The 23,093-nt window shown below is 35.6% G+C and overlaps 1 protein-coding gene across 2 annotated transcripts in view; it reads right to left on the bottom strand.

Annotated features, from left to right (window-relative positions):
- Positions 1 to 23,093, bottom strand: part of cert1a (ceramide transporter 1a) — a 32,447-nt gene that overhangs the window by 3,920 nt on the left and 5,434 nt on the right. The window contains exons 3-12 of one of the 2 annotated variants that reach the window (XM_067407617.1): positions 21,979 to 22,095; positions 10,101 to 10,208; positions 9,866 to 10,004; positions 9,072 to 9,155; positions 8,402 to 8,559; positions 4,012 to 4,104; positions 3,819 to 3,905; positions 1,949 to 2,038; positions 1,555 to 1,635; positions 1,323 to 1,418 (exon numbers count right to left, since the gene is read on the bottom strand). In XM_067407617.1, coding sequence (XP_067263718.1) covers positions 1,323 to 1,418; positions 1,555 to 1,635; positions 1,949 to 2,038; positions 3,819 to 3,905; positions 4,012 to 4,104; positions 8,402 to 8,559; positions 9,072 to 9,155; positions 9,866 to 10,004; positions 10,101 to 10,208; positions 21,979 to 22,095 — 1,053 coding nt within the window. The remainder of the gene's footprint in view (positions 1 to 1,322; positions 1,419 to 1,554; positions 1,636 to 1,948; positions 2,039 to 3,818; positions 3,906 to 4,011; positions 4,105 to 8,401; positions 8,560 to 9,071; positions 9,156 to 9,865; positions 10,005 to 10,100; positions 10,209 to 21,978; positions 22,096 to 23,093) is intronic. The other variant, XM_067407618.1, reaches the window with a different exon arrangement.

Genomic DNA, 23,093 nt, shown 5'->3' with positions numbered 1-23,093 from the left:
AAATTAAAGAGGGAAATTAAAATAAGAGATGAAGTCGCACTGTGAAATTTGTGAGATCTCAAGAATATAATTCAATACACAACCGTTCAAAAGTTCAGGGTCAGTAAGAGAGAGAAAAAAAATTCAGTATGGGTACATTAAATTGATCAACAGTGACAATAAGCATATTTTGATAAATATATATATACAGTACAGTCCAAAAGTTTGGAACCACTAAGATTTTTAATGTTTTTAAAAGAAGTTTCGTTTGCTCACCAAGGCTACATTTATTTAATTAAAAATACAGTAAAAACAGTAATATTGTGAAATATTATTAAAATTTAAAATAACTGTCTACTATTTAAATATATTTGATAAAGTAATTTATTCCTGTGATGCAAAGCTGAATTTTCAGCATCGTGACTCCAGTCTTCAGTGTCACATGATCCTTCAGAAATCATTCTAATATGCTGATCTGCTGCTCAAGAAACATTTATGATTATTTTCAATGTTGAAAACAGTTGTGTACTTTTTTATAGAAATAGAATAGAAAGTTCAAAAGAACAGCATTTATCTGAAATACAAAGCTTCTGTAGCATTATACACTACCGTTCAAAAGTTTGGGGTCAGGAAGAATTTTTATTTTTATTTTTTTGAAAATAAATTAAAGAAATGAATACTTTTATTCAGCAAGGATGCATTAAATCAATCAAAAGTGGCAGTAAATACATTTATAATGTTACAAAAGATTAGATTTCAGATAAACACTGTTCTCTTGAACTTTCTATTCATCAAATAATCCTGAACAAAAAATATTGTACACAAATATTTTGTACAATTGTACACATTAAATGTTTCTTGAGCATATTAGAATGATTTCTAAAGGATCATGTGACACTGAAGACTGGAGTAATGATGCTGAAAATTCAGCTTTGATCACAGGAATAAAATTACTTTGTGAAATATATTCAAATAGAAAACTATTTATATGTGTAATAATAATAATAATAATAATAATAATAATAATAATAATAATAATATGTAAAAATAATATGTAATAATATTTCACAATATTACTGTTTTTACTGTATTTTTAATTAAATAAATGAAGTTTCGTCTGCTCACCAAGGCTACATTTAAAAACATTAAAAATCTTAGTGGTTCCAAACTTTTGGACTGTACTGTATAAATTAAACATTAATTTTCACAAATTATAATAAGCTATAAAGCTTAAAAGATATTAAAATTTTTTACTCTGAGCTGGTTTCTATGGAAGCCTGTTTCCATATCAGTGTTGAATAAAAAAATAAAAAAAAACCCTGTTGAATCTATCTATATCTCACCTTCATATCCCCTTCTTCAATGACCAGCTGCCAGTTGGCATCTCCACCCACATCCTGTAAAGAATATGTCATGTGACTGTGCACCATCTCCTCAACCTGTGAGCAAAACAAGAGGTATGAGGCATTGCTGAAAGTATAAAAGCAAAAATGTCTTAGTTACAGGCATTTCTTCAAGTTAAGAACAATCATACGCCTGCAGTTCATCCACACTAGTGTAGCGTCATATCTCTACCTGAGCACTGAACCTGTGCACATCATCTGAGGCACTTATGAGGTCGACAGAGGAGGACAAGGAGGAAGTTTGACTGCGAGGCTGAACCCAAGAGACAGAAAGGGAAACAGGTCAATGGAAAGAGAGAGAAACAAAAATCTCATCATCACCCAGAGAATACAAAGCAGACTTCCACTGTAAATCACACTTCAGCAGGAGGAACTGGAAGAACAAAGGCAATATCACAAATGTAAAAGCTCCAAGAATTTCACAAAGCAGATCCACCATCAGCAATGACAGAATTGCATAATCAGTCACAAAGCAGCAAATGTGCTTTGATAGAGTGAGTACTTAATAGAGTGTTTGTGTGTAGGAGTGTGTGCTTGTGTGGGTGAGTCAGAGTGGTCTGACTTACCTTAGTCAAGTATTTCTGAGTGCTGATGGAGGAATAGGTGTCTGGAGTGAGTGAGATCTGTCGAGATGCCCTGCTCCTTTCTGCCTGGGACTGCAAAACATATCAGCAACATTTATATAAAAACATTGGCTTTAAATGCAATTAAAGCAGCTGGAAATATGCTTTGTAGGGTTGGGAATCGAAGAATAGATTAAATAGGAATAGATTCCTCGATTCCAAGGCACTGGGAATTGAGAATCAACTCCAAAAGCTGGAGAATCGACTCCTCTTTAAGAGACTTTTTAGTTACACTTTATTCTAAGGTGCCCTTGTTACAGTGTACCTATACATTTTAGTAATTGAGTAATTTTAATTACTGTATATGTATGGCTAGGTTTAGGGTTAGTTGCATGGAATTATGCAGATTTTACTGTAATTACATAAGTACATGTAACTCCATGCAGCACATATTCTCCGGTTCTGTAGGCATCATTGTCTGACTCCGGTTCGAACTGAACACCATTACTGACAGTTTCTAACATTGAATGAGATTGTCCTGTTTGTTTGTTGCATGAGCTCTTGTAGCTCCGCCCTCTTCTTGAAATTGGGCAGCAGTTTATTTGCAATTAAAGGGACACACACAAATGTCTTGTTTTTGCATACCTCCCAAAACTGGCTATTTTATCATGCTGTAAAAATTATCTGTGGGGTATTTTGAGCTAAAACTTTACATACACACTCTGAAGACATCAGAGACTTATTTTACATCTTGTAAAAAAGGGAATAATAGGTGCTCTTTAAATAATGCGTTACCAACTTTTTCTTAACGTTAATCAATTACTTCGCAAAATAGGGTCTATATTCATTTTCAGCTTCCGACTAGCAGTAGACTGATACATCAACAAGGACGATATCTGCCATTTTTCTATTTTTTTGTTCTGATTTTAACACCAAACCAGACTTTCAATGGTGTGTTAACACCCTTTGCAGCTATAACAGCTTCAACTCTTCTGGGAAGGCTTTCCACACGGTTTAGGAGTGTGTTTATGGGAATTTTTTGACTATTCTTCTAGAAGGGCATTTGTGAGGTCAGGCAGTGATGTTGGCGGGAAGGTCTGGCTCGCAGTCTCCGCTCTAATTCATCCAAAAGATGTTCTTTCGATTGAGGTCAGGACTCTGTGCAGGCCAGTCAAGTTCCTCCAAACCAAACTCGCTCATCCATGTCTTTATGGATCTTGCTTTGTGCACTGGTGTGCAGTCATGTTGGAACAGGAAGGGGCCATCCCCAAACTGCTCCCACAAAGTTGGGAGCATAATAACACTCTGTTTATTATAAGCACACACTGAAGTTATACTGTCTACCGTTTTAAATGGTTAAGTCGGTGGATTCTGACTGGCTGTCAAGCGTTTTAGAGTAGTGATTTCAATTATATAATTTCTCTGTGTCATTGCTGTGTGTGTGCTGTGGTGTGGACTTCCCTATTCTCAAAGAAACGGTAGTTATAGTTATTATTTTTGGTGGAAACGTCCCTTTACTGTCATCAAGAAATGCACACTCTGACATGAACTAAATGACTGACTGACTTAAAACAACTATAGCTCAGCTTTAACAGGATGTTTTAACATAAAAGATTGTGTTTTGTGAACCAAAAACAATGTGGACTTTGTAAGATAAAGGTTAGCAAAATGGCTAAACATTTTTAGAGCACTTTTAAAGGTGACAACAGCAACAGTGACACAGCTCTATACATGGGAACGTGTGCAAGCTGCTAGGCCACTCTGACCATTTTTCTGCAGAACTGAAAACACAAATATAATTCACTGGTACGTATTTACACTTCAACAGTCATGATAATGTGATCAAACAGTGAATGAATGACTGAATCATTACTTGCTCTTCGATCTGGTCATGTTTATCCAATGCAGCTTCCACAGCATCAAAGAACTCCTCTTCATTAATCAGACTGTTTGGTCCTTCCTGCACAGACACATTTAGCACAGAGAGAACATTTCAGTCTGAAATGTAGGTTGTGTGTTGGGCCACAGATGGACAGGACAGTGTGAATTAAAGATTGTGAGCTTACTTCATAGTCTGGTCCCCCATAATGAGGCTTCTTCTTCAGCTCAGTCAATGCAGCTTTGTAGGCGTCTTCAGCCCGTCTTCTCCTATCAATTTCCTTTTGAAGAAACAATGTTACTCATAGTTTTACTATATCCAATATAAATCAATGAATTCAAGATCTTAAAGGGGTCATAATATATAATTAATAAATAATATTTTGTTCCCTACACGTCTAACTATATTTTTTATAACTATATAGTTATTGTGTTTGGAAAACAATAACAGCATCTGCTGCATCCTGATTTATCCTTACGACATCACTGTGACTAAGTGGACCAAGTTTCTCATCACCCAACAGGCATCACTGACATGTAAATGTATACTACTATTCAAAACTTTGGGGTTGGTAAGATTTTTTTTTAATGTTTCTGAAAAACATCTCTTATGCTCTTTAGGACTTCATTTATTTGATCATACATTAAAGTAAAAACATTATTACAATTTAAAATAACTATTTTGTATTTTTTTTTTTCCTGAGATGGCAAAGTTGAATTTTCAGCATCATTCCTCAAGACTTCAATGTCACATGATCCTTCAGAAATCATTCTAAAATGCAGATTTTCTGCTCAAGAAACATTTCTTATCATTAGCATTATTAATGTTCAAAAACAGTTGTGCTGATTAATATAGAACTAATAAAAAATAGTGGTTAGTATTTTACTTTTTTCCCCAAAGATTATTTGATGAATGGAAAGTTCAAAAGAACAGCATTTATTTAAAATCACTGTCACTTTTGATCAATTTAATGCTTCCTTGCTGAAAAACTAAAAATTTAATTAAAAGGATAAATAAAAACATAAAAAAATCTTACTGACCCCAAACTTTTGAACGGCATTGTAGATGGTCATGTATGATTGACTTTTAGGTTTCTGATGTCAGAAATTCAAGGCTTTTGCTGCCTAGTTTCAATAAACTTTTTGGACTAGGGAAGATGTTTTAAGTTCTACAATGTAATTATGTTTGCATACCATTAATAATTTGATTTGATTCCTCATGAATCAACTCTCCTCATTTGATACGCACTCTTGCTGAACAAAACTTGCTTGCAAACAAATCCCAAAAATGACTTAGAATCCAAATGGAGAATCCAGAGCAGAACAAAGACATGAGACAGGCTTTCTGACAGTTCCACTTGCAGTTTCATGCTTCAGCTGAAGCAAACACACCCATTTCAACTGTCTATCCCACAACAGATGCCACCGAAGACACCATTGTCTTGCCTCTTTGGAAGGTCATTCATTTAACAAAGGGTGGAGCCCATACCATCCGCTCTCTAGACATGCTTGAAGTGCAAACAAGCTTGAACAGCTTGCAGAAAGCCAACCTTTAAACCACTGAAATCTTTTTTCAAATAACTCAAATGAAGTAGAATCAACAATGTCTTGCACACATTAAAACATCACTGAAAAACATTTGTTCATTTGGCTAACTGAGACGCTTTGGGTGTCGTAGACAATTAATTGTTGCATAATTATATTTAGTGAATAATAAATCAGATCTGTTCTGAAACCAACAGGTGTGGTTTTGCTAAAAGCAATAAAACACCTCTACTGTTTGCAAGAGGTCACATGAGACAATTACTGACAACACCTGACTTATATGACTGGTGATAAGAACTATCAAAAAGGTGGTAACGTGACTCAACTAAACCAAAACAATTAAAAGCCAATGGCAGAGCTCAGGTGAAAATCCAAACGCATGCACTTACATAGCACAAATGCAAGACTAAAACACGTCAAGACTAAAAACACATATGTAAAGAGACTCTTTTAAGCACTTAAAACAGAAAGTCAAATATCCAGTGAACTGGATACAAGCATGTCAAACCAACAGCGTTGAAGCTGCTGTGCGCACACAGAGGAATCCAGTTCTCATTAGCGCTCTGAAGCACCACCCAGTTCTTCCACGGCTTTATCACTGAAGAACTGTAGGCTGTAGTCATCCTCTAACATCACAACACACAATCTTCAGAAATGGGAAACTCTGGTCATTTTGCAGAAAGCTTTATCCTAAGGTCCATCCAGTCCTGTTGATTGACTGTAAACAATGTAAAATTACACCAGTCTACTCTATCAGTCTATTCCATGCGCCTGGAATTCAAGAAGGCACTTCCTGAATGATAATACAGCAGGGGTTGGACTGTAGCTGGAAAAACTGGTCGGGCAAGTGCAAGCAGAAGCTTTACACTCAGATACTAATGACGTGTGGCTTTGAAGACATGCTTCCACATTAAGTGGACCATGTGAGGAATGCAAGGCTTCCGGAGACGAGAGGTCACCCTTTTGTTTTAATGGATGTGTCTTTGTGACTCATTCAGTAATTAAAGTGTTATGTGGGAAGTGTATGGGAAGTAAATAAAGCCCATATTAAGCTTGTGACAAAACTGCAAAGCTGCTTGATGCTGAATGCTTCATATGTAACAAAATGCACCTGGTCGTTTCAATATTGCAGAAAAGCATATGGTAGTCCAAAATCTAACAATACTTCCTGTAAAAATTGGAATTATCAAAAAAAAAAAAAAAAAAAAAAAAAAAAAAAAAGAAGATAATTCCGCCATCATTTATTCACCCTCATGTTGTTCTAAACCCATATGACTTTTTTTTTTTGTGTGTGAAATACTATAAAGGACTTTTTTTTTTTTTGAGTCTTATGCTCATCAAGTCTGCATTTATTTGATGAAGAATACAAAAAACAAAAAACAAACAAACAAAAAAAAAAAACAGTATTATTGTGGAATATAACAATTTTAAATAATTGCTTTATATACAGTACTGTGCAAAAGTCTTAGGCACGTCAGTATTTTAACCCCCCCCCCAAAAAAGGTTTTAAGCCAGTTATTTATATCTTTTGCTGTAGTGTGTCAATAGGAAATATTCGTTCACATTTCCAAACATTCATTTTGCCATTAATTGTAATAATCCAGTGAGATTTTTGAATACACAAGGAGTCTGACAACAGCCGGTGCTCCACACAGAGATCTGATCTCACCATTATCGAATCCGACTGTGATTAAATGAAGAAAGAGATGAAACTGAGACAAACTAAATCCAGGAGAACCGTGGCCATGTGTCTAAGATGCTTGAAGAAACCTGCCTGTAAAGATACAGTTCTGTGAAGAGTTTTTGGCACTTGTGTAATAATGCTGTAAAGTGAGGATGTTTTTAAAAAATACTGTTATAAATATATTTTATTTATCAATTAACTTATATTAACTAAATCAAAAAAATATTTTGTGTGACCACCCTTTGCATTTAAAACAGCTCTTGTCCAGGTACACTTGGGCATCATTTTTCAGGTAGCTGCAGGTTTCTTAAAATCTCTTGGGAGACACGGCCACAGTTCGTCTGGATTTGGTTTGTCTCAGTTTCATATGTTTCTTCATGTAATCACAGACGGATTTGATGATGGTGAGCTCTGATCTACATGTGGAGCACCGGCTGTTATCAGTCTTATTGTGTATTCAAAAATCTCACTGGATTATTACAGTTAATGACAAAAACCTTTATTAAAACCTTTTTTGGGGGGTGCACAGCAACATCTCCAGAGTTAAATCAACTCTGTTCAGAGTACATATGGTCCTTCTCTAAATAGTGTTAAAATAACACTGAAGCAGAGTTAAAGTTAATGAGATAATTAATCAATTAATTATGTGATGATTATGCATTAGTGATGAACACCTGCTGTTAACAAGCAGAATCACTGAAGAAAAGAGAAACACAAGAACTACAACTGACTTCCAGCCACAGCCTTATTAAGTGTTTAATTATCTCATTAACTTTAACTCTGCTTCAGTGTTATTTTAACAATATTTAGAGAGGGACCATATGCACTCTGAGCAGAGTTGATTTAACTCTGGGGATTTTACTGTGTGAAAAAACTGATGTGCCCAAGACTTTTGCACAGTACTGTATATGTATTCCTTTGAAAGCAAAGCTGAATTTGCAAAACAGCAACTGTTACTCCAGTGTTCAGTGTCACATGATCCTTCAGAAATCAATCTAATATGCTGATTTGGTGCTTAACAAACATTTCTTATGTTAATCAATGACAATAAGAGTTGTGCCGTTTCATATTTTTGTGGAAATTGAAAAATTTGTGTTTTTCCAAAAAACAGCATTTTTTTAAATAAAAATATTTTGTAACATTATAAAATGTATTCTACTTTTGATTAAATTCATCCATTCTTGTTTAATAAAAGTAATGATTTATTTAAAAAAAATAAAAATATTAAATTGCAAACTGTAGTGTACATCAAAATATGGTAATTCTAATTCATACATGTTTGGTGAGTAAATTATGACAGAATGTTAATTTTTGGATGAAATACCCCTTTTATTTCTGCTGAACACTACCTTATCGAGTCGTCTCTGCCAGCTCTCTTCTCCTTTGACCAAAATGTCGATGCAGTGGGACAGTGTGGACAGGATTCCTGCCGTAGTGGCTTTAAACGTGATGGCTTCACCCTTGAAATCGATGCCTGTGGAAGCTTTGAGGCTATCCACAGGGAATACTGAGGGAAATTAGTAAAATGAATATTAAATAGCAGCAGTAGCCTACTTCAACTTAGCTCTACTTCTGAAGAAATATCCGTAGCTCAATTAAATCTGTATTAGTGTCTTCTTATCAATTGTCTTCAGCCCCAGACAGAAATGACATTTAACAACCATCATGGATATAATGGAAGATTTCCACCATTATGGGAGTAAAAAGCACTTTACACACTCCAAATTGATGTTACCACTAACTGCATGACATGCAGTTTGCAGCTTATTGCATGGTGTATACTGTGTACGTTTCTTTTTTTTTTTTTTGCTGCTACAAATAAAGATGTATGATGAACAAAATTATTTATACTGTATTCAGTCAATATGAAAGAAAATCTTTGCTTGAGAATCAAACTGCATTCAGACAGGATTACGAGCCATTTGAAAATTTTCAGCAATAGATGTATTACGCACAAAGTGGATGTGCTTATAACAAAGACGTACAAAAAATAAAAAATAAAATGAAAATAATTCCCACATTTCTCTTTACTGCTGTTGTTGTTGTTAAGCAGATAATCTCCATCTGGACGTAAGGTAGGAAAATCTTCATCATCATCGGATACTGCAAGAAAAATAACATCCTTTTTAGCAGTTACAACAAGTAAACAATTAAAGCAATTTTAACGTTCACTCATTCATTCAAAGGGAATGATCACACCAAGTATGTGAATACCGCCAACATGTATTCACCCTAATGCTGTTTCAAACCCATAAGACATTTGTTCATCTTTGAATCACAGACATTTTTAATATTCTCTCATCCTTTCTGTCCACGTAACCAAAACTTTCACACATTAAAAAGTACAAAACTACATAAAAAAATGAATCCATATGAGTCGAATGGTTTAATCCAAGTCTCCTGAAGACACATGATTGCTTTATAGGATGAACAGCTTTTATTCTCATAGAAAACTTAACACACCATAGAGCATGCAAATATGGTGAATATCAAATATTCACAGAATCAAATATAAATGAAGTTAAACCTTGCTTGCTTGACGCATGAGAAACAACTTCATTGGTTCAAATCAAACAGGCACTTTGAGCTTCCATTTACCATATTTGATGAAGGATGAAGCATTCAAGTTTTGGTTTCATGGACATTCAATGGAGGGATAGAAATCTCAAGTTTCCATAAAAAATATCTTCATTTCTGTTGCAAAGAATGGCATGTAAAACTAAAGGAGTTTGAATGGTAAGTTTTCTCCTGCCTGAAGCCAAGTTGGTCCCTCAGCAAGATAAAACTCCCTGTAACAGAACAGTTTTCCTCACCTTTGTCTCTGTGAAGATCATCTTTACTGTCAGTATCGGCGCAGTTGTCAAAGTACCTCTGCAGAGTGTCCACCTGTCTGCAGAGAATGTCCCGGAAGGTCTCCATCTCTGCTAGCTTTTCCCGCAGACTGTATCCCTTCTGTTCAACAGTTTGCAAATGAACATTCAATTGCGATCAAAATGAAGCGAAAAATGTTGCAATGTTCTGACTGTGGAGGCAGAGGCCGATTCTCACCTTGAAGGAGGAAGCGGAGGCGGTGGAGAGGCCACTGGCGGCAGAGGTGAGGGACAGTAGGGAGCCATGGCGGCGTAGACTGCTCTCAGACCCGTAGCCTGACTCAGCCTGCACACAAAACACAATTAGGTAACTTCACACTTGTTTAAAAATAACATTGAATTCAACCATGGGGCAGTGAGGTGTCGTGGTTGAAGCTGTGCAGTGAAAATTGACAGAACTGAGCATTTCTGAGACTTGCAATGAATAAAGCAGCTGGTGGGTTAAATGCTTAAAATTGCCAGTTATCAAATGATGAATGATATTAATGATGGTTATTTAACACTGAATTACAAGCTTGACGCTTAAATATTAAATATTAATTAGTTACCCAGCAGTATCGACCTAATTATTATGAGATTAGCTTTACCATAGTAAGATTTGTATATTCACAATTAATTGAATGCATGCAAAAAAAATTCATAGGTGTTCCAAAACTTTTAAAGGAATCAGTTTATGAATGGATAAATGTTTAGAATGGATAAAAGAAAAATCGGTTCTCAATTCTCAAGAATCTCAACCCTACTTCCATAGTATGGGAAAAAAAGAAGAAGAAAAAAATTATGAAAGTCAATGGGGCTCATCATCTGTTTGTTTACTGACATTCTTCAAAATATCTTCTTTTGTGTTCAGCAGAACAAAGAAATTCATGCAGGTTTGGAACAACTTGAGGTTGAGTAAATGATAACAGATTTTCATTTTTGGGTGAACTATCCCTTCTAATCATCAAAAAAGATACTGTAAATTCAGTTCCTAGCAAAGCCTTGAAGGAATCCAGGTATAGACTGAAAATGTGCGTGACACATACAGTTGTGCATTGTTCTAAGAAAAAGAAAGTTCTAAATCTGATTTTATGAAAATATACACTACCAGGGCTTGACATTCACACCTGCCAACCCTCCAGATGTGGGTTGATTTCAGCAGTGGCGTGTAATGCAGTCAACTCCTACTAGTCACTTTGTTTTTTTTTAATTTTATATATAATCTACATTTTAGTGTTTATTAGAATTGTAATTCTAATTTAGAATTGTAGTCTTTTAAAATGGCATCTGAAACTAAGTGCAATGTAGTGTTGTCAAAAATAGTTTTCATTGCATAAAGTACTGTGCAAAAGTCTTAGGTACGTTAGTATTTTCACCCCAAATATTTTTTTAAGCCAGTTATTTATATCTTTTGCTGTAGTGTCATTCATTTTGCCATTAATTGTAATAATCCAGTGAGATTTTTGTATGCACAAGCAGTCTGACAACAGCTGGTATGCTCCACACAGAGATCTGTTCTCACCATCATCGAGTCCATCTGTGATTACATGAAGAATCAGAAAAAACAGAGATGGACTAAATCCAGAAGAACTGCAGCAACCTCTCCAATACGCTTGAAGAAACCAACCTCCAATGCTATAGTACTGTGAGAAGTTTTAGGCACTTGTGTAAAAAATGCTGTAAAGTGAGAATGCTTTCAAAAATATATGTCATAAACAGATTTTATCTATCAATTAACATCTATTAAAGGTGCCCTAGATTGTTTTTTTACAAGATGTAATATAAGTCCTAGGTGTCCCCTGAATGTGTCTGAAGTTTCAGCTCAAAATACCCCATAGATTTTTTTAATTAATTTTTTTAACTGCCTATTTTGGGGCATCATTAACTATGCACTGATTTTTTCAGCACGGCCCCTTTAAGAGATGCGCTTCCTCTGCCACACGAGCTGTCGACTATATTACAGCGCATTTAGAAAGTTCACACAGCTAATATAACCCTCAAATGGATCTTTACAAGATGTTCGTCATGCATGCTTCGAATTATGTGAGTAAAGTATTTATTTAGATGGTTACGTTTGATTCTGTGTAAGTTTGAGGCTATGCTCTGTGGCTAAAGCTAACATTACACACTGTTGGAGAGATTTATAAAGAATGAAGTTGTGTTTATGAATTAAACAGACTGCAAGTGTTTAAAAATGAAAATAGCGAAGGCTCTTGTCTACGTGAATACAGTAAGAAACGATGGTAACTTTAACCACATTTAACAGTACATTAGCAACATGCCAATGAAACATTTAGAAAGACAATTTACAAATATCACTAAAAATATCATGATATCATGGATCATGTCAGTTATTATCGCTCCATCTGCCATTTTTCGCTGTTGTTCTTGCTTGCTTACCTTGTCTGTGCACAGATCCAGCCGTTAATACTGCCTTTCCTTGTCTAATGCGTCGAATGGGCTGGCATTATGCAAATATTGGGGTCATACATATTAATGATCCCGACTGTTACGTAACAGTCTGTGTTATGTTGAGATCCGAGTGTTTTCCGGAAGTCTTTTAAACAAATGAGATTTACATAAGAAGGAGGAAACAATGGGGTTTGAAACTCAATGTATGTCTTTTCCAATATACTGAACTTGTTATTCAACTATGCCGAGGTAAATTCAAATTCTGATTCGAGGGCACCTTTAACTAAATCAAATCAATATTTGGTGTGACCACCCTTTGCATTTAAAACAGCTTTTGTCTAGGTACACTTGAGCATAGTTTTTCAGGTAGCTTTGCTTGTTTTTTTTTTTTTCTGCCTCGGATGAATACTGTTAGCATTACAGGGCTTGAATTTTGGCATGGGATTGTGCGTATTATTGTGCATAATTTTACTCACACCCGCAGATTTTCTACACGCACCCAAAGTACTAAATTGAGTTGCTTATTGCGCTTAAATAGTCAAATACACACAAAATGTCAAAATGCTGGTCTTGATGAGTATTCACGTAAACACAGTCAGTTATGTTTTTAGTGAATGTAAACAGTTGAGAAAAAAACAAGTGTGTGTAACAGTATAGTCGATCCGTGCGTCAGGTCTTAAAGTGACAGCAGCCTAATATACATGCTGCCAAATAATAATATTAAAAATATCTATATGGCAGTTCTTCCCCATGGTATAAATGTCATAATTGTGGCCAGTGAAAATGCTGAGTGGCTAGTAACTTTGGAAAACCACTAACTACAGTGGCTGGTGAGCAAAAAAGTTAATGTCAAGTAATGTAGCCTCGTACACTACCATTCAAATGTTTGGGTTTAGTAAGATATTTTTACTATTTACTTTTATATTTTTGAAATTAATAAATACTTCTATTAAGCAAGGAGGATGCATTAAAATGATCAAAAGTGACAGTAAATATTTTTATAATGTAAAAAAAAAAATCTATTTCAAATAAATGTTATTTTTAAAGCTGCTGTCTGCGATTTTCGGCCCTCTAGCGGTTAATAATCAGAACTGCACGCGTCTTGCGGATGAACATTCTAGCCGGAGCTACTTTTCTCCATGTATGTCTATGGCGAGTTAGGCAGTTACTGTGATACTCTGCGGCGGGTCCTACCAGTCTGGTCTGAAACAGTCCGAATATAAACACTTATTATAAGTGTACCATAATGATTCAGGATAAGACAAAAACACGGTTTGGAAAATGGATTCATGTTGTATATTCTCATTATATAATTTTTGTAAATTTTTAACACAAAAAAGTTGCGGACTGCAGCTTTAACTTTCTATTCAAAGAACTCAGGGGAAAAAAGGTTAAAATATTAGACAGCATAACTGTTTTCAACTGAAAATTCAACTTTGCCATCAAAGGAATAAATTACACTTTAAAATATATTAAAACAGAAAACAGCTATTGTATATTGTAATATCAAATAAATGCAGCATAACAGACCTCATTTCAAAAACTGACCCCTAACCTTTGATGATAGTGTAAAAAGTCACGTTAAGTGCAATCGGTACTCACGTGCAACTCCTTTATTTGGTCAGAAGACACTGTACCTGACTGTAAAAGCCTTTGTTTCAGTCCTTCCATGAGTGCATTGTAAAACTGCTGACACTTGGCTTGTAGAACATTTCATTTTATAAAGTGCTTTAACTAATAGCCAATTACAGAGTGGCAGGTTGTTAAATGAAAATACTACTATATGGATCATCCTTAAAAAAAAAAAAAAAAAACACATTTCAGAAAAAGATGGAAACCTGCTTCAGTCCTGCTTCATCCCAATCAATGAATGATGGAAGTGATTACTGTTATTGAATTCCCCAGCAAAATTATGTCACTGGTCATGAAAACATGATGAACAGCTGAGTAAGAGTGCTGGATGGTGAAAAGTAAATGACATAAGTTAAAATGTTAATGTGCTAAAGCCCACCATTTGCCCATTCCAGCAGCCAAAGCAGGACAAGGCACTGCTGCAGTTCTGAGTACTTGGCCCCAGCATGACCACTACTCTTTCCAGACACTCCCAAATGTGCTCCTTCTCGAGGCGGTCACAGAATTCCCAGTTCTTTCTCCAGACACTCCAAGAAATCCCAGTTCTCTATCTGGACACTCCAAAGATTCCAAGTTTTTCTCCGTACACTCCAAGAATTGTCAGTTTTCTCTCTGACACTCCAAAAATTCCCAGTTCTCTTGCTGGACACTCCCAGAATTCCCAGTGCACTGACTGCAGACTATTCACCGGCACAAGCAAGCAGCAACGAAGGAGGAGACAAGTGTCTGTTTTCAGCTTTAAAGCAGCAGTAATGCCATTAGTATTCGCAATGATGTGAAGAAATTATGTGAGGTGGGTTTTTTGAGGCAGTATAAAAATCAGAGAGATTGTGGGTTGGTCTGCAAAGCATGTGGAGGAGAGTGAGATAAAAAGAGAGAGAGATAGATGGCAAACCATACAAACACAAACTCCCAGAGCTGCCGCACATGCAACACTCACCTAACTGCAATAAATTCAATATAAATCATCCAGAATTCCTGCCGGCATTTTGGCCGCCTCTAATCCAGCAGCATGTAAGTAAATGCGTGAGTGTGCATGTTTAAGAAGGAGACCTCAGATCCTGCTGGGCGTGTGCTCTTGTCTCGGTCTCTTGTGCTGCACTCATCTCAGCGCTCATCTTAAAGTGGACCAATGCATTTAAGAACTGCACCAACACCTAATACATCCAATCAAGCCCCTTTTATTTTGGTTCAGAGGTCTTCTTGCTGTGGCTTTCATAGCAGCTGCTTAATGCGACTGAATATACTCATGAATTATACATGCAGCTGGACGACTGCGAGCGGAAAATGCCCATCCACCCCAGCCTGCATCACCCACACACACATAAGCTCACCTCGACGAACGGGGATTCGCGATAAACAACGCTGACCTAAGTGCCAACAGCCTCTCTACTGCACTCTTATGTTGGGGGATTGGTGATTCAAATAACATTTTTAGATTTGAAGCCACACGGAGCAGAAATAAGAGGCAGGTTGAAACAACAGGCTCATCAGGTCAGTTTGTCTTTAGATAAGCGATTTTGGGGAGATAGCTGTACATGAGTAAAGCTTTAAATATTTAATTTTATGTGGTACCCACTATGAGCATACCACATATATAATTACGGGACTGTATAACAGTCAGGCAGAAATGTAGAATTGAATAAACCTTTGCACTGCACTGACAAAACCTTTGACACACTAATTCGCTGTAGTAAAATCAATTGAAGAACTCTTATTAACCAATGGTATAGCGGACAGGCACGCAGGGCACACACTGCAGGGGTGTCCTACAAAGCACCCTCAGTTGATAATGTAATAATATCATTTTGGCAAAACAGATTTGACAAATGGTCAGAGCAAGCTAAGCACTCTGGAGAACTTCAAACGTTTCCATTTACAATGTGTTTTTGCAGCAATGAAGCCAATTACAGACATATCTGTTGAGCTCTTGAACGTAATGGCCAATCAGAGGTATTTAAGTTAGAAACCACTCACCACACATACACAGGAGTTTCTGTTTCACTGCTGAGTTCTGGACTCTCACGAATCCTCTCATTAAGTATAGACATGCTGTAAATAAGAGATTCATTGTGCAGTGTAGACAGCTTCACTAATTATAATGGAACTTTGTGAGATTGCAATGAACTGAGATGAGTGACAGTTTTTCGGTGATTATAAAGAGCGCTGTTTGCATAATCCACTGACTAAAAGTTTTGTTCTTCATGCTGCTATGAGGACCAACAGCCTCATCCACATATAAATGTGGGATTCACTCCTGAAATTGCAATAATTGACATAGTGATAAACATAACACGGGACAAAAGTATGGCATGTCAAAATAGATACGCAATTACGCATAAAGCAATGTAAATCCACCCCCCACCCCCCACCCCCAGTTTTCCTTGCCACTGTTCTTTAAAGTCGACAGTCTTACAAAGATATCAATACCATGATTAGTTGTAAACATTGTATATCGACATGAAATATTAATTTAAAATCAACTATGTGCACAATAGCTTCATATGTATACATGTGAATGAGTTGACACACTACCACGGCGCATGATAAAGGGAACGTCTGCCAATTCCACCAAGTGGTTAAAACGAATAATTTGTATTCATTACAATGCCTTTGTTTTAACATTTAAATACAGACATGATCAAATTACAAAGCTTGTTAGTTCCTGTTGGTAAGACTGACTTACTACAGGTGACATTTTGTCAATACTTCATTTCATGTACTTACAATAATTATTTTCAGGAAAAAAAAAAATAATAATAAAAAAATAAAAAAAATAAAAATAAAAAAAATCACAAAAGGTTGTAGTAGTGACCAGACTGACTTTCTTCAGGTGAAATTGTGCCAATACCTTCTTTTAATGTACAGTATGCAATGCGTTATATATATTTTAATGTAATTCACTTTTACTTTAATTATATGTTTTAACCACTTAGTGGAATTGGCAGATGTTCCCTTCATCATGCGCCGTGGTAGCTTGTCAAATCATTCACAGGTATAAATATGAAGCCATTGTTCACGTAGGTGATTTTGAATTAATATTTCATGATGTTATACAGTGGTTACAAACTCTGATGGTTGTCAGCTGTAAATAAAATGTCATATGCTTGGAATACGAATAGATTCATATGTAATAATATGAAAATAATATCCCAGTTATTATTTGATTATTTAAATCTCCAGTTTAAAAATAGGAAAATAGACATGCTATAGTTGAAATGGTTTTCTGTCTTATATTTTTGATGTATATAATTGTTTATAATATATATATTTAAAATTGTTTTGCATGCCTGTTGCCGATATAATAATGACCCATTTCAAATGTTTGTGTGCTTTTCTCCCCTTTCTTCTTTTTGTTCTTAACAGCTCCCACTCACTGCAGTGGAGCAGTGATGCAATATTGTTCTTGTAAATACTTTCCATCATTTTAGTAATAATGAAAGTGGTAACACTTTACAGTAAGGTTCATTAGTTAAACATTAGTTAATGTATTAACTAACATGAACTAACGAGAAATACATTTGTTACTGTATTTTCTAATCTTCGTTAACATTAGTTAATGAAAATAGTTGTTCATTGTTTGCTCACATTAGTTCACAGTGCATTAACTATAATGTTAACAAGATTTTAATAATGTATTAGTAAATATTGAAATTAACATTTACAAAAATGAATAAATGCTGTATAAGTGCTGTTCATTATTATTTCATGTTAACTAATGAACCTTATTGTAGTGTTACCAGGAAAAGTGTACATCTTTAAAATGAAAATCAGATTGGATTTTATTCCAGATGATGAAAATAAGTGCATCTAAACATAACATAGCTATTGAAAATAGCACAATGTGTCCAAGTCTGAAAGTGTGCAATGTTCATGAGATTTGAGAACCATGATGAAGGGGGAAATACTAAGCAAACAATAACAAAAACTGCTTGGTCCTTCATAGGACTTGTATTATAGTGCACATTGCAAATTCAAATGGACCACTTTTATAGTTTTATGGTGCTTTTTATGACATTTTTGGAACTTGCCAGCCACAGTCTCTTCCCATCCTCTATTTTATGGAAAAGAACAGCAAGGACATTCTGCCAAATCATATCCAATTGTGTGCAACCAATGTAAGAAAAACATAAGTTTGGGAAAAGAGTTTGAATAATTGATGACTCCTTTCATTTTCATTTTTGAGTGAATAACTATCTTTCAAGAGAACAGAAAGGCTCCTGCCTGGAGTTGTAAAACAGATTTTTAGTGACATGACAAAACTGCAATAGCACTCTTCATCAGCAGATGGCAGAAGTGTCTGTGAGTGTAAAACTGCCAGAGAATATTTGTATTTAGTATTTCTGCTGCATTTGTGTAGTAATATTACAATGTCCCCAAAAGGACTTGGTCATTTAACAACCAAACTCACCGTTGAGTTCTCATAACTCCACAAAGCTTCAGTTTATGCCTTTATGACCTTCAAAAACAAGCAAAGAACTTAACATTGTTTCTCTCACACTCTTCTCAATCTCAACACTCAAACAAAGTCAAACATAAAACATTATGATACGTCAAGAAATGTATCAGCTAAATAGCTGCCTGAAAACACAACTGCACACACACACACACACACACACACACACACCCTTTCCTGGATCCAAACACCAGCTGCGTAGAAACAGCTCCACTCCTTTTATTGAGTTCAGCTCTACTCGCACATGTGAGAGCCATTCAAATCAGCACATTCTTCAGGACCCTGCCTTTGTAAATCTCCCTCAAGACATGATACGTCACCACAAACCAATGCCAGACACAATAAATATTATGTTTCTCCTCATGCAAAAGAAGCCAACATGTCACTCAGAAAGATGAGCTGAAGACAATCGCATTCCCTGGCAAAAAGTATGTATAAAAAAAATAAATAAATAAAAAGCAGTACAGTATGTCAAATTAGTCATGACACAGTAAGCAAACAATATGCACTAAGAAATTTTCAATGTTCAACAAATGTTCAACAAGACAAGTAAATTATTTTCGCAGTAATCGGTCAAAGAACAATGCCAACATGGCAGGTGCAGTACATACAGGGATGCATTATTACTACGGTCAAAGACACATAAGAGTGTATGTGATAAAGAGAAAATCTAGTTTAAATAAACACATGTCAAGTTCTTAGAAATATATTCGTTTTTAAAAAATAAATACATGAATAACTCTTAAAATTGTCACATTGAGTATTAATTGATAATAAAATGTTTTCTTTATATATTCAGTAATCATTTCCAAATACATATTTAAAAATGTATATTTATAAATAAACAACATAACATTTGAGAAGTCACATCACACAACATATTTTACAACTTGAACTAACCTTGCCTTTTCATAAACAGGTCAAATTATCTGATATTTTAAGACACTTATTGACCTTGACACACAGTCATGAGGTTCTGCAGGGTCCTCTTTATGAAATTATTTCCTGTTTTATTTTTTCAGCATGTTTTTACAAATTGGAGTGAAGCAGTTTTGGGTTTTTTTCATTACCATATCAGGACACTTGTAACACCCCTAACATTTTGGATATGAAAAAAAAAAAAAAAAAAAAAAACAGTCTTTGCATTGCCTTCCTTGTGATCCTAACATTAAGAAAGCATGAGTGAGATTTATTTTTAACAAAGTTCCAGTCAGATCAAGTCAGTAAGACATGGATTATTTGTCTGTTTGCTTGCTTCATTTACTGCGGATTGGTTTTAAACAAGACAGTTTGAAGCAGGCTTTTCAGAAAGACTGAAAATAAAAGATGATGCAGTGCCAACTGGATCGAACAGTAATGTCGCAACACACAAGTCTGAGTAACAGTGTTTCTACCATGTGTCACTACTGTTTTGTCTGATACAGATCGTATGGTATGTACTGAGTATTTATATTGCAGTGCTGGAGTCAAACAGAATAGTTATGATAGTATGATAGTAGTGATTTGCTGTACTTTCCTTTTTTCTGCATTTATGGGGTTAATGCACTGGATTATCAGAGAACGCTACTTTTGTTATTGTTTTGATCTTCTAAGCCATTCACTGTAATCCTGAATAAAAGCTTCAGTGAGCAACATCTTCTGATTTATCATCAGTAAGACATTACAACATGTTTCATTTTATTTAAAACATGGCACTGCAAATGACAATGTATATGTTTTTCACTTTATCGAATAGAATGAACTATGAATAGCCTAGAAGAACGACAGTGTGACAAACAATGGCACATTCATTAATTCGTAATTAATAACCATTCATTCATAAAACACCATAAGTCATCCTTTGTCAATTATAACTGTGGTAAAATGAAAATTTGGTGTTTATCTGTTCACCCCCAGGGCATCCAAGATGTAGGTGACTTTGTTTCTTCAGTAGAACACAAATGATGATTTTTAACTCCAACCGTTGCCGTCTGTCAGTCATATAATGCATGTCAATGGGAACTCCATCTATAAGAGTCAAAAAAAAATGCACAGACAAATGCAAATGAAACCCTGAGGCTCGTGACGACACATTGATGTCCTAAGACACGAAATGATCGGTTTGTGCGAGTAAACGAACAGTATTTATATTATTTTTTACATCTAATACGCCATTATGTCCAACTGCGTTCAGCACTCGCTTAGTGAGGTCTGATCGCGCTCTGACAACGGCAGTGATGTCTGGCACTCATTGAAGTATAAGCGCGAGACATCACTGCCGTTGTCAGAGCGCGATCAGACCTCACTAAGCGAGAGCTGAACACAGTTGGACAGTGGCGTATTAGAGGTAAAAAATAATATAAATACTGTTCGTTTCTCGCACAAACTGATCGTTTTGTGTCTTAGGACATCAATGTGTCGTCACGAGCCACAGGGTTTAATTTACATTTGTCTGTGAATTTTTTTTTTTTTTTACTCTTATAGATCCCATAAGAGTTCCCATTAACATGCATTATACGACTGAAAGGTGGCAACGGTTGGAGTTAAAAATCATCATTTGTGTTCTACTGAAGAAACAAAGTCACCTACATCTTGGATGCCCTGGGGGTAAGCAGACTTAAATAATTTGCAGCAATTTAAATACCACTTTCTAGGCCCAGAAAGGTAGTAAAGACATTGTTAAAATAGTCCGCGTAGCTACAGTGGTTCAACCAGTGGTCGAAGGTCTTACGGGTGTGGAACGACATGAGGGTGAGTAATTAATGACAGATTTTTCATTTTTGGGTGAACTAACCCTTTAAGCTTTATTTGCCACAACCAAGACTTATAAAGCATATGTAATAGGCTATGCATGACATTGTTGGCAAATGTTTCAACTACGTAATGAGAAATTTTTCAACATCTGAATTTTTCAAATTCCACATGTGTAAATGGAGGGGACGTTAAAAATTTTTTAATATGCAAAAATGTTACCCAATTACTGCAGTGGACATTTACTTCCAAGTCTTGAATGGGGCACGCCTGTCATGACACATATCAAGTGTTCGAAAGAGAGAGGGTCAACAACAGGATAGAAATAGCTTATTGCTTTGAAATTAAGATGGTTTTTGATGTAAAAATCTTGATAACATTATAAGTGGACCTCATTATAAAACATTATAAAATTATAAGAACATTATAAAATTGAATAAAAAAAATGCAGTTCATGAGCCCTTTAATGTATTTTTGAATAAATAGAATAAAATTGAATAAAAAAATAAGTATCACGTAATTTATCTACTACACACCTGCATATCTAAAGAACACAACAAAGATAGAGGTCCTTAATACTAAACTATGACTCTGTACTAAACTCCCTTAGAAATAACTCACTGTGTACTCAAATGACAGCACAAGGAAATGATAGCCAAAAAAGAAGAAGAAAAAAAAAAAAAAAGCATGCAGGACACATTCCACTGCACCATGCCTCCAACACCCTCCTTTCCTCAACAAAGGAAATAAAACACCCATTCAGGTTCTGCAACACGAACATGATCACTCACTATCAGAAACACATTGGAGCTGGAGCAGTTTATCTTGCTGCTTCTGAGGGACTCACCTTGTGAAGTTCTATGGTATCGATCCACTGCTGCCGGAGCAAAGGATGTTCGGCCCTCAGGTACCAGATGCTGTCGTTCACACTGATGTCAAACCGGCATTCATCAAACTCATGAGGCTGAAAGAGAAAGCGTCAAAAACAAGAACAGATCATAACAATGAACATGTTGGAAAATGGATTAAACACGGTTCATTTCCAACTTTCCATTCTTTCTGCCATTATGTTTTTGGAGCACCTTTTCCTGCTGTTCCTGATAAACAACTCCCTGCCACCACAACATAGATTTGCATTTATTGAATAGGTCAGTAGGCCGCAAACATTTTCAGATGGCAGACCACTTTAACAGTAAAACAAAACCCGCAGACCTCCTAAATCTAGGGGAAACCATTAGCTAGCTTTAAGTAGTGCACAAATTGTCCACACTCTAAAAAATGCTGGGTTAAAAACAACCCAAGCTGGGTTGGAAATGGACAAACCCAGCAACTGGGTTGTTTTAACCCAGCAGTTGGGTTAAATGTTTGCCCAACCTGCTGGGTAGTTTTACTTAATGCAACTATTGTTTAAAAATTACAGTATTGCTTACTTAAAATGAACCCAAAATATCTTGAAAATTAACATTAATATGTTTAATAAATGAATATTTTAATTTCATTTTAGATTAATTTTAAGTCAGCCATATAGTCATTTTCAAACAATAGTTGGGTTAAATAGAACTACCCAGCAGGTTGGGCAAACATTTAACCCAACAGTTGGGTTAAAACAACCCAATCGTTGGGTTTGTCCATTTTCAACCCAGCATTTTTTAGAGTGCATAAACTATAACTTACATCTTTACCAATCCATACTTTTGCCAGACTGTCATTTCTTTCTTACTAACTTAGTTAATGACCGATCTTAGAAAATGACTGATTGTTTTGCTGGATAAGACCCTTATTCCTCGTCTGGTATCATTTAAAGCAGCACTGAAATTGTAATTTTGACCTTGCTTCAACCATTTGGGGCCAATTGAAGTCTACTATAAGGAGAATAATCCTGGAATGTTTATCAAAAACCTTGATTTCTTTCCGACTGAAGAAAGAAGGACATGGACATCTTGGATGACACGGAGGTGAGTA

The sequence above is a fragment of the Chanodichthys erythropterus genome, chromosome 13 (genome assembly GCF_024489055.1).
Source record: "Chanodichthys erythropterus isolate Z2021 chromosome 13, ASM2448905v1, whole genome shotgun sequence".
Taxonomy (NCBI): Eukaryota; Metazoa; Chordata; class Actinopteri; order Cypriniformes; family Xenocyprididae; genus Chanodichthys; species Chanodichthys erythropterus.
Note: the sequence above shows the minus strand (reverse complement) of the source record. Positions and strands in the feature narration are given on the sequence as shown.